Source organism: Adiantum capillus-veneris, chromosome 13 (assembly GCF_014529385.1).
Source record: "Adiantum capillus-veneris isolate H3 chromosome 13, ASM1452938v2, whole genome shotgun sequence".
Classification (NCBI taxonomy): domain Eukaryota; kingdom Viridiplantae; phylum Streptophyta; class Polypodiopsida; order Polypodiales; family Pteridaceae; genus Adiantum; species Adiantum capillus-veneris.
In genome coordinates this window covers 154324826-154336887 of record NC_140943.1, presented here as the reverse complement: position 1 = coordinate 154336887, position 12062 = coordinate 154324826, and the positions used below count along the sequence as shown (strand labels likewise).

At 45.1% G+C, this 12062-nt stretch overlaps 2 protein-coding genes across 2 annotated transcripts in view; both read left to right on the top strand.

Annotated features, from left to right (window-relative positions):
* Positions 1-10765, top strand: part of LOC147445127 (asterix-like protein) — a 53059-nt gene extending 42294 nt beyond the window's left edge. The window contains exons 3-4 of the mRNA XM_086527598.1: positions 10357-10457; positions 10553-10765. Of these exons, the coding sequence (XP_086383724.1) occupies positions 10357-10457; positions 10553-10619 (168 nt within the window). The 3' untranslated portion in view covers positions 10620-10765. The remainder of the gene's footprint in view (positions 1-10356; positions 10458-10552) is intronic.
* Position 10766: 1 nt separating this feature from the next.
* Positions 10767-11571, top strand: LOC147445126 (uncharacterized). The gene is made up of 3 exons (XM_086527599.1): positions 10767-10878; positions 10999-11018; positions 11101-11571. Exons 1-3 carry the CDS (start codon positions 10775-10777, stop codon positions 11196-11198), a joined length of 222 nt encoding a protein of 73 aa, XP_086383725.1. The 5' UTR covers positions 10767-10774; the 3' UTR covers positions 11199-11571.
* Positions 11572-12062: the final 491 nt, after the last annotated feature.

Here is a 12062-nt window from a genome sequence, read left to right as displayed (position 1 = left end):
GTGGCTCTTTCCTTGCTTCAACTTCGTCTAGAGTCCTGCTTCTTTCGTCTTCAAGAATCTCCATGGCTGAAAATTCCTGAAACCATCTCCAACACAAAACCATGAACATACCCATTCCATGTAAAGTGAAGGAAAAAAATCTTGTCTTCGCTACAGACTGTGTATGCAATGTAGATGAACATAGAGACGGAGTGACAACCCTTTCATCAAACACATGCAAACAATGAGATCGAATCGTTTTTGTTTGATCAAAATCAATGAATTGTGGCATATCACAATGGAAATGCCCATGCTTGGTGCTCATACTATCATGTGCTCTTTCGGAAACTGTGTCATGCCAAGGAAGAGACATGGAATGTGACTTCCTGACATACAAACTTTTCAACTTTTCATGAACAATCTGCATACATTCGTGCTCATCCATGAGAGAAACGTGCTCAACATACAATATGTCATGCCTAGGAAAAGGGATCACATAACGATGCTGACTAAAATACAGGAAACCTTCACGAATGAAACACTCGAACAATGCGTGCGTATCAATCATGCGAACACATAATACTTCCTGTGATGGTTCTTTGGACCAAGGCTCGAGAGCCAAGATCGCTTCTGCGGGATCTATCGAATCTTCTTATGGGGGATCTGTGGACCTCGACTCAAAAGCCAAGATCGATTCTTGGTGATTGATCAAATCTACAACGAGGTTAGATTGGCTAGAAAAAGCATCCACTAACACATCATCCTTGTGAACAATCACATCATCTTCATGCAACTCATCATGCTTGTGAGAAATCACTTCTTGATCATGCAAATCATCATGCTCGTGAGAAATCACATCTTGATCATGCAAATCATCATGCTTGTCTTTGGCATCCAAATCATCATGCTTATCTTTGTCATCCAAATCATTATGCAAATCATTGGCATCCAAATCATCATGCTTATCATTGTCATTCAAATTATCATGCTTAGCAATATCATTCAAATCATCTTCAAGCTTCAAACAATCATGCAAATCTTGTGTGTCATGCTTTGGAGAAGAAGAGACTGAGAGAGTCTCCTTTCCCCAAATCTCTTGCATTTGTGCCTGAACTTGAGAATAGAGTCGCCAAAACTCTTTGCTTTGTCGGTCGCTCTGTTCTTGTATTGCTTTTCTTTCTGCTTCTCTTTCTGCTTTGTCTTCTGCGTGTTTGCGATCCATTTCTGCTTTTCTTCTGCGTGTCTGCGTTCCATTTCTGCTTTTCTTTCTTTGCGTTCACGATCAAATTCTGTCATTCTTTCTGCATTTCTTGCTTCACGTTCTAACTTCCTTTCCATAAACATCTGGTTCAAAGCCTCCATAGGAGTTAGTGCAATCCTTGACGTAGATGGGGAAGGGGGAGGGTCGGAAAAACCTCCTGGTGGGGAAAATTCTTCTTCGCCTCTCTCATGCTCATCACCTCCAAGCGAAGTATCCCTTCCGCTTCAAGTGATGACCATTCTGAAGTCGTGGGTTCTTGTGGGTTCTTAAGTTCACGAGGAACTTGGGTTCTTGCGGGTCTTGAGGTTCTTGAGGTCCTTGATTCGTGAGAATATAGGGTTCTTGAGGTTCTTGAGTCTTGAGGTTCTTGGGTTCTTGGGGTTCTTGAGTTGGGTTCTTGGGGTTCTTGAGGTTTTCTTTCGCTTGCAAATCACGTTGGAGAAGGATCTTCTCTTCACCCGAGTTCTACTCCTTTCTGCGGGCGCACCCCTTGGCGGCCTTGCGCTCACACCAAGGTTGCTTTTTCCCACCTCACGTCGATTGGCCGGCCGCTAACTGCATGGTCCGCTCTCAATGAGTGAAAAGAGACACAAGGGGAGGCTGGACAAGCCCTTCTTTTTTGGGATTCCTGTCACTCTTCAACAAAACACGATTAGGAATCACCATGCCCAAGTAAACTTGGGTTTGTGCGATCACAACAAGCAAAAAAATTCTTGTGGTTCTTGTGGTTCTTCCCTTGAGTAATGCAGAACACTTCCAAAGCTCTGATACCAATGTTAGGTGCAGCGGAATGAATGTTGTATTTTCTTAAGATTAGTGATCTTTATTGCTCAAGGTTCCTTTTAGTTCTTTAGGGAAAGAGAGAGCTTTCCGTCTTGTAGAGTGCTGTGGTCACGAACAAAGTGAGTGGATTGTGCGTGCAAGTGAATGAGACTGAGAGAAGGAGAGAGAAGAGATACGACACCCGAGAGGTTGTAAAACCCTCCTCCGAAGGCCCCACTCTCGTCGTCGAGAGTGGTCTATTCTTTGATTGCACAAAGGTGTACAACGCGTATGCAATGGACTATGCAACTTGGTCTATGCCGATGACGACGACGGTGACGATGACGACGACAATGGCTGAAATCTGAGATCTTCCAATCGCTGAATTTCGGGACTGTTTCGGTGGCTGAAAATGACTGTTTTGGCTGCGTTTTCTTGGCTGAAAAATGAGGTTTCTTAAAGCTGAAAACCGATGGTCTTTACGGGCTGAATCTGCTACACTTTAGGTGAATAATGCCGGTCTTAATTTGCTGTTGAAATCCAAAAACGCCAGGGGCTGAAATTGGTCCTTCTGTCGCCGGGGTTCTGCAAATGCAAAAACGCTAGGCCGATCTAATGTGTCGTGATGACGCCGGGGCTGATCTATTGTGCACAAATCGCCAAGGCTGATCTGATGCAAAAACGCTAGGTCTTCTGTGGAGAAAATGCCAGAGTAGTCGCGGGGGTTGGTCTTGCTAAGAAGTTGCCTGTTGAGCAAGGTGCTCCTGCTGCCTCTTTTGCCAGAAAGTGCTACCTTTGGTTTGCTTATATATTAACTTAGCAAAATTGCCCTACCTACTTTTGTTGGAAAGTCACTTGAAAATAATAAGTGAAAATAACCAATAAATAGGAAAATAGGCTAAATGCTCTGGAAAAATCCCCTAACTGATGCTAATGGATTCTGATGGGAATTTTGATGATCATGCTGTGTGCAACCGGAGCATACGCATCTATGCTAAATGACTGGGCATGCACGGTCTACGAATAGACTCACAAAAGTGCTAGATCACTGCTAATCTAGACTTGACTAAACTGATTGAACCCTGCTGTGGTGTAGCTTGTCCACGGACACATAGGGTTGGGATGTGTCACGTGACAACCCACCGTTGCGCTATCTTCCACAAAGGTGGAGTACAGAACAGCTTGCTATGCTGTTTGTGAGGCCATATGGCTACGGAGATTTCTGGGAGAGTTGTCTTTTGTGCGACAATCAGAGTTGCATTGCTATTGCCAAGAACCCGCTCGGACAAAGCACATTGAGGTGGAGTACCACTATGTTCGGGAGCGGGTTTTGGCTGGAGATCTTCATTTGAAGTATGTTCTTACAGCGGACAATGCAACAGACATCTTCACGAAGACTGTACCTCAATGGACTTTGGCTTCTCACCTTCGACTCCTTTGTGTTGTCTCAACATCCAGTGCTGAGAGGGGGTGTTAAGAGTGACACCACCGTTGCTTCGCTATTTTGTATGGCTAGTGATTGTCCCGGGTTTGCCACCATCGCACATCATGTAGATTGCATGTGCAGACACTTTTAGCACGTGTCCGGCCGGTCATTTTTTAAGCCTACTGGCTTGGTGCACACACTTTTAGCCATTTTTGGGCTTTTATGTTTTTTGCACGAGTTACACATTTTTTGTCCTACCTCAACCTAAGATTCTATAAATAGAATGCTTAGGATCTTGTAGTCATTCAGATTGTGTATTGAGAGCATCATTTGCAAAGCGCTTTTGGTTGGTTTTGGTCGATGCCGTCGGCCCTGGAGCAAGGGAGGGACATATTGAAGTTGCAAGATCTGGTAATCGGGTACCTTCTCGCACTCCAAAAATGGTCATACAAACCAAGCCGCAAAAGCTCCAAGCCAATTCATTTCCACCGCAAAGGGAACTCCACACGCAATGGGCTCCGCACAATTTGCTATCCCACTCTGAAATCCGAAACTGTCGTCGATAGCCGTTTCGCACGTTTGCCCTTTGGTAGGCCTCGAACAAATCCAAAGCTCTAGAATAAACTGTGCATAGCAAGGGCTAAGAGTTCCATCCAAACCAATGTCAATCCGCTCCTCTGCAGATCCAAAGCCTCGCAACAAAATCTGCCCTCTTCGGAGTCTAAAGCTCCATGGGGGGCACCGCTCCCAAACCGGATGATGGGTACTAAACCACGTGGTATGAAACCGCTCCTCATCGCTTCACAAAGCCTCTATGTAATCTGCCTCTGTCTCCCCCAAACCGCTTCACAATCCGCTTTTGGGTGAGTCGCCTCCAATGCCCAAGGGTGCCCACCTTACTCAGCTGAGCGTTTGAAAACGCTGCACCAACATAGGGGGGCGGGGTCGTCAACAGGGGGTGACTTGGTCGTTGTCACCAAGGTGGCCTTGCGGCGTGCATTTCAAAACGCAGAAGGGAGGGGGTAGGGCATCGATGCCAAGCTGCTCCAAGGCAGCAACGTTTCAAGACGCTACCTACAAGAGGTTCACCGATGCTATAGCAGGGTTGGGTGCCGTCGCCTGGAGCGTCTCAAAACGCAAACTCAAGGGGGCGAGTCTGCTTCCGATAGGGGACGCCGGGGACAGTGTTTTAAAATGCTGCCGCGGGAGTTTGGGGGGGGGGGACTTCATCGCTGTGGAGCCACCAAGGGAGCCTCTCAAAACGCTGCCGATGGGGAGGGTCTGCCAAGAAAACACCATCGTTTTTGCAATGCTTCTTGCTGAAAGGTCCAAGTGCTACCGCCACTCCTTGTCACAAGACGGGCACCACGTGCCAATAGAAAAGAACAGACTGAACAGACTTTTAGCACTTCATTAACAACTGAATTGAGAGAGAGAGAGAGAGAGAGAGAGAGAGAGAGAGAGAGAGAGAGAGAGACGACACGCGACACGGAGTGGCGGAATTCCACCCAGAGAATATTGGCCCCAAACCTTGGCGCCCCTTTCGGTATTTCTTTATATTGCATCAACACACTACAAGCCGGTACTCCAGACTCTGCACCTTCTCCAAGAAGCATGCCAGAGAATGAGCCCTAACCTCATATTTAAAAGCCCTTGGCCTGAAAAGCACTTACAGTGAAAAGCCTTCAAAACTCAAAAGCTTTTGGTTCAAAAAGCAAAGCAAAAAGCTGCCAGCGTAATTTACAGAAATCCGTAAAGCTTGCCCCGTCATTAGCCAGCGCAAAACGCGGAAATCCGTACAGCTACCACGTCATCATGCCAGTGCAATTTTTTAAAATCTGCCACGTCATGAGTAGCTACGCAATTTTTCAGAAATCTATTGTTGCTTCTGCTTCTTCTAGGGTTTAGGCCCCTGGCCGGTAGCTCCATTCATCAGTAGGTCGAGACGTCAGCAATTTGTTACATCTCCCCTTCTTGAAAGAGAGTAATCGTCCGCGATTACAGCATATCTGTAAAACAACTCAAGTTAGCTCCCAAAAAAAAAATTCGAGGGACATTCCGAGGGACATTCAGTTTACTCTTTTTGTTAAGGAGTTAGCTTCTCCTTTCGGCTCTTTTGATCAAGGTGTTAGCTTCTCCTCTCGTCCAGATCGAAACTCTTGATATTCCGGCGTAGTAAAATTAGCCATCACACCCAGACCATACTGATCTGCCACGGGTGTCTTGATGCACTAAAATTACATACCCAAGCAATCTCATCCGATTAGATTATTCAGTAGTTGGCACATCACATTGCAACACAAATGATCACATATGCATGTTACAAGACTTAGAAACATAAAAGTCGCCGATGAACACTCCCCCCGCAAATAACCATCCAGGTCCGGGCCATGAGCTGTTCAACGACTCCCTCATCACTCCTCCCGCAAATAACCTAAAAAGGCCCTGGCCATGAGATATAGAGGCCTTTTACAACCAAACGCCCCAAGACCGCAGCCTGCGTCGTTTGGAGGTGCTGAGAGTAACCACTACTCAAACTTCTTAATACTCCCCCCGTAAATAACCATGCAGGTCCGGGCCATGAGTAACAACAACAATACTCCCCCATAATAACCATGCAGGTCCGGGCCATGAGTAACAACAACAATACTCCCTCGTAAATAACCACAAGGGTCCGGACCATGAGTAAAAACAACACTTTTCAATCATTCAATACTTCCCCCCGCAAATAACCACAAGGGTCCGGGCCATGAGTATGAACAAGCATTCTCAAACATAATTTCTCACTACTCCACCCGAGAGTAAAATCACTAATCATTGAAATTAGTATTAAAACCAGAGTCAAACAATTCAAATCGGCACCAAGACAGGTTCAAAACATATACCATCCATTTCAAACAAATTCCAAATATGATCACCAAACAAGTTCTCAAACAGATTTCAAACTTAAAAAGCAATCTCGACATCAGTCGAGCTCGAGAAGTCGACTGACTTTCCATCCTGAAACATTGAATAAATTCCAAAAGTCAATGGTTTGCTCTGTCCGCTCTTTTGAGGGACCGGTATGCTTTCAAAAAAACACACGCCTGATGCTCTGATACCACAGTCACAAGACGAGCACCATGTGCCAATAGAAAAGAATAGACTGAACAGACTTTTAGCACTTTATTAACAATTGAACTGAGAGAGAGAGAGAGAGAGAGACGACACGCGACACGGAGTAGCGGAATTCTACCCGAGAGAGTATTGGCCCCAAACCTTGGCACCCCTTTCGGCATTTCTTTATATTGCATCAACACAGTACAAGCCAGTACCCCAGACTCTGCACCTTCTCCAAGAAGCATGCCAGAGAATGAGCCCTAACCTCATATTTAAAGGCCCTTGGTTTGAAAAGCACTTACAGTGAAAAGCCTTCAAAACTCAAAAGCTTCTGGTCCAAAAAGCAAAGCCAAAAGCTGCCAGCATAATTTACAAAAATCCGTACAGCTTGCCACATCATCAGCTAGCGCAAAACGCAGAAATCCGTATAGCCTGCCACGTCATCATGCCAACACAATTTTCGAAAATCTGCCACATCATCAGTAGCTACGCAATTTTCAAAAATCTGTTGCTGCGTCTGCTTCTTCTAGGGTTTAGGCCCCTCGGCTGGTAGTTCCGCTCTTCAGTAGGTCGACACGTCAGCAGTTTGTTACACTCCTCTCCTCCTTACTTTGCTCCTCCTCCAAGGGCTTCAAGCATAGAGCTTCACCAAGCGCTCTGATACCATGTCAAAGTCGACGATGCGGCAGCGTAGAGACCAAGGGGAGCGAGCACGAGAGAGGGAGCGAGCACGAGAGAGAGAGAGAGAGAGAGAGAGAGAGAGAGAGAGAGAGAGAGAGAGAGAGAGAGAGAGAGAGAGTCTCCTAAACCAATCAACATTGGCAATGAATAACTGAATGTGCATACAATGGAGGCAAGGGGTTGCTTGTATAGCAACCTCAGTAAATTGCCCTACCCAAGACTTTGACAAATAAGTGAAATAAATACCTAAAAGCCAAACTAAATAATGGGATCACATTGGGCAGTTCACTTGAGATGCCAAAACTTTAACAAGGATTTGGTACAATCCGTAGCGTAGATGGATGGGGGAGGATCGGGGAACAATCCTCCTGGTGTAGAAACTTCTTCTCGAACTCCACTCTCATAACCTTCACGCAAAGTATCCATTCCTCTTCGGGTGATGACTATACACTGAGATCTTGGGTACATGGGTTCTTGAGGTTCTTGGGTTCCTTGAGTGATACAACACACTGCCAAAAAGCTCTGATACCAATGTCAGGTGCAACGGAAGTGAATGTTGATAGTGCTCAGGATGAGTGCTCTGAACTCTGCTCAAGGGTTCCTTTTATTTACGGAAGGGAGAGCCTGCTCTTCGTAGAGAGAGAGAGAGAGAGAGAGAGAGAGAGAGAGAGAGAGAGAGAGAGAGAGAGAGAGAGAGAGAGAGAGAGAGAGAGAGAGAGTGCAATGATCACAAACAAAGTGAATGCTACTCTGAATGAAAGTCCCGAGAATGAGAGAGAGAGAGAGAGAGAATAATACGACACCAGATGGTTCTCAAACCCCCTCCAAGGGCCCCCCTCTCTATGGCGAGAGAGGTCTATGCTATGGATTGCACAAATCTGGTACAATGGTCTAGATGTTGATAGTGCTCAGGATGAGTGCTCTGAACTCTGCTCAAGGGTTCCTTTTATTTACGGAAGGGAGAGCCTTCTGTTCTTCATAGAGAGAGAGAGAGAGAGAGAGAATAATACGACACCAGATGGTTCTCAAATCCCCCTCCAAGGGCCCCCCTCTCTATGGCGAGAGAGGTCTATGCTATAGATTGCACAAATCTGGTACAATGGTCTAGATGCTGTGGTACTTGATGATAACTATGACGATGACGATGGAGACTATGACGATGGCGATGATGGTGTCGTCGTCAAGTCCGGGATTTGCAGCGATGGCGACGAAGGTATCGTCGTCAAGATAGGGATTGCGATGACGATGACGATGACGATGACGATGTGGACGACGACGATGGTGTTGATGACGACGGCGTCAAGGCTAAAAATTGAAAACACTAGATGCTTTGCTGGGGATCTGGTGCTGTGGCGGTACTGCGGCCTGAAACTACAACTGCTTTGCCGGACTAGGGTTGAAATGCAAAAATGCTTGCTGATCTGATTGAAATCTGAAAACGCCAGGCTGATCAGCTGAATTCAGAAAACACTAGGCTGATCTGGTACTAGATGGGGAATCTGGCGAGAATCTGCAACCGAGTGGGAGCGGGTTCTCGCGAGGCTAAGTGCTGAAAACTGAAAATGCTGGCAAACTGGCTGAATCTGCAAACGCTAGGCTGATCTGTTGAGAAAACGTTGGGCAAGCTGTCTGGTTGCACTCTGCACTGAGCCTGTCTTTTGTTTTCTGCTTCTAGTGAGTGCCCATTGGGTTTCTTTTATAATTCCTTAGCAATTTGCCCTGCCTACTTTCCAACAAAAGTCACTTATTAATAAATAAGTGAAAAATGTGTACTTTGGCAAAAAGGGTTCAATGCTCTTAAAAATGTCATGCTTGGTACTGTATCATGATACTAATGATCTTGGGTTGTGTAATCAGAGGGAGCTACTCTAAGTGCTTGGACATGCACGGCCTGCGCATAGGCTCACAAGGGTGCCAAAACCCTTCCTAGGCTAACCTAAACCTTAGAAGTAGGAACAACTTGTCCACATACACATAGGGTTAGATGTGCACGTGACAGCAGGAGTTCTTACAGGCTCCTAGAGAGGAACTTCAGGCTCCGAGAGAGGGCATGATTGATCCATTGCAAGAAAAGGAGATTTCCCATGCACAGAGGTCTCGTGATGCTCGAGGGAAAGCCCATGTGATTGAGCAACTAGTGGTGTCCATTGATCCCAAGCAATTTGCTTCAAGTGAACATGAACCATTTGTGAATGGTCAAGGGAGTAATGAACAGGCTATGCTTTAGACCCTTCCGTTACCTACTTCATATCCTAGTTATTTTGGAGGTGGTTCATTGTTTCAAGCTATGGCTGGACCTTCCATAGGTTATATGTCAGGGAATGTGTTTGCGACAGTGCAACGAGGCATGGTTAACCTCATGTATGGGAACATGGGTGTCCAATCAAGTTTTCACGGTGCTTATGGTCAATTTGAAATGCTTGGAACACAGTTTGGTATGGCTGGTTTTTCGCAGCCATATGCCCAAAATGCAGATATGATAGGTAAAACAGGTGATGCGAGTGTTGGAATGGTCAATTCTGGAGTACCACTTTTACGGTCACCTGTTTATGACTCCTTTGAGTCTGCCAAAGGATTACAAGGAAGGTGGGCAGGCAGTGAAGTTTGAAACTTTCAGGGGAACTTAGGATCATCTGAAGGCTTTGACCTTCGTATGGCAGGTTGATGCAGCTTATGTTGGAGGAAACTTTACAGAAGAATACAGGCCCTTTTCTTCTCCCCCCCCACCCCCACACACACACACACACACACACACACACACACACACACACACAGGATTGAAGGCCAGGGTAAAAAACCTCTCCTAAAGAGAGTAAAAAGTGTCGTAGCAAGCCAAATGGAGAGAGGATGGCAGTAGCCTCTGAAATATAGGCACTTCGACCAAAAGCCCATTCAACAACTGTAAATCAAGAACCAGAGCCACCAAAAGCCACCAGCGGTGAAGATGATAGTGAGCCATGTGCCTAGTTGTATCTCATTTTACAGTTTTCCGTTTGATGCCTATGGGCCTGTTATGTAAACAATCATGTACTTGATCTCAAAATAGGCACCATTTGGTAATAGAATCAGCCTCTTTTTCTTGCGCGCGCGCACACAGAGAGAGAGAGAGAGAGAGAGGTGTTCAATCTTTTCCTTGTCTTTTTCACAGTACAAATTTGCCTCTTGGCTGGCTTTGATTTGCTGTGCCCAGTCCTTAGCCAACATGAGAGATTTTGAAAACGATCTCAAGCAAATTGTTATGGCTATGACGTAAGTTTGTCTCGATAATTATCATGCTATGTCGGAAAATTCGTGCTTGGGAATATCGAGTTTGATTTTATTTTATCTCTCTTTCATTTTTACAGGTTTGCATTGATGGGTATAGTTACTAATTATCTAGGACCCTCTAGACAAGCACTTAGACCTAGCTAACTCTTGGATAGTGGTGACATGAAAGGAAAAGCTCTTAGAAGACCATATAAAGTTTTGGTGTATTCAAGATTATTATTTGACATTTGCACTTTGGCCCTCGATTTGTTGGCTTTCATGAGTAATGCAGGGATTCTGGCATTTCTTTCTTTGAGTGTATGGAAGCTGGTATGAAGGAGTGCAAGTGCCTGAAGTATGCCCTTGGGATCATGAAATGGCAAAGCATCAGTCTCGATCACATAACGAGCTATGATGGAAAGAAGTAATATGCAATTATCTTGTTAATGCATTCTCCCTGTTTAGAACTTTGGCTTTTTGTTGCTGATTCGTTTGGTTGCTGTGTATTGCTGATCGTGGCATGGTGCCCTTTTCAAATGGCCAGTAGAGCCCTTCATCATAACGGTATTGCTTGTTAACATTTGAACTGTGTTTTGAGTTTAATGAGGGTGACAAGCATTTGTGTTTTGTGCATGGGGCCAAACAGGGCAGGAGCCTTATCTTAACTTTGAAAAAATTAAGGATCAGAGGGACAAATGCCCAGCAACAAGAATGTGTATTGGTTCTTGCGCGAGGTGGAAATAATCTCAATATTACAGGACACTGCACAGGGTGCTGCTTATATATTACACATTTCATTGGCTGACCCTAGACATAGTTAAGTTTTTAGGGCTTATCTTTGCATGGGCTGACGAGGTTCTAAAAAGTTAGTCTATGGAATGCTGCAACCTAAATTATTTATTCAAAGAACCTTTGCAGATTACGCAAGTGACTTGTTTTTCAAAAAACATGCATATACAAAAACATTAATCGACCTTCAGAGTTATTACATGCACCCAGTAGTCACACATGCAGACCTATTGTGAGCATATCTTGTACCCATTGGTTTCTAGGACACTTTGTGGCTTATTGAAAGCAAGATACCTGGCAAACTTGTCGATGAGATGATACTTGAACACGACTTGTGTCAAATTTGGGTCAAGAGGTTCTCCTCTTGTCAGTCTCTCCTATTGCAAAAATGTTTTAGGTCACTTCATTACCCTTCAAATTTATGTGTTCAGGTATCCTAGAGCTTATTGGCCTTGCTTGTAAAGTTTGAAATGTTCTATCTTCCCCTTCTCAACTGCAAATATTGTAGGAGAGGCTTTGGGATGCACTCACTTGAAAGGATCCTTGCATTGTGTTTGTTTGACGCATACAATGTTAGTGTGTCCGTCATGATTGGAGCATTTGAGAGAGAGGTTCACATGCACAAGCACGCCACTTGGCATGTGACGAGGTGGACATTGCTCGTGTATTGGCAAAAGGGCCATCCACCATTGCTGGATGCTCCAAAGTCCACGCTTTCCAAGGTCCCTTCTTACTTGATCCTAATGCAACATAGGCTTTGATGGTGCATAAAAGAGTAACTGTAGTAGGAAGATACCCTTGCACTTGCTCAAAACAACC

Bases quoted from the DNA above. Each gene is read 5' to 3' on its own strand.
- LOC147445126 (XM_086527599.1), top strand. From the start codon at position 10,775: ATGGAAGCTGGTATGAAGGAGTGCAAGTGCCTGAAGTATGCCCTTGGG. The intron at 10,879-10,998 runs GTAATATGCAAT...TCAAATGGCCAG, and splicing joins ACGAGCTATGATGGAAAGAA to TAGAGCCCTTCATCATAACG. The intron at 11,019-11,100 runs GTATTGCTTGTT...GGGGCCAAACAG, and splicing joins TAGAGCCCTTCATCATAACG to GGCAGGAGCCTTATCTTAAC.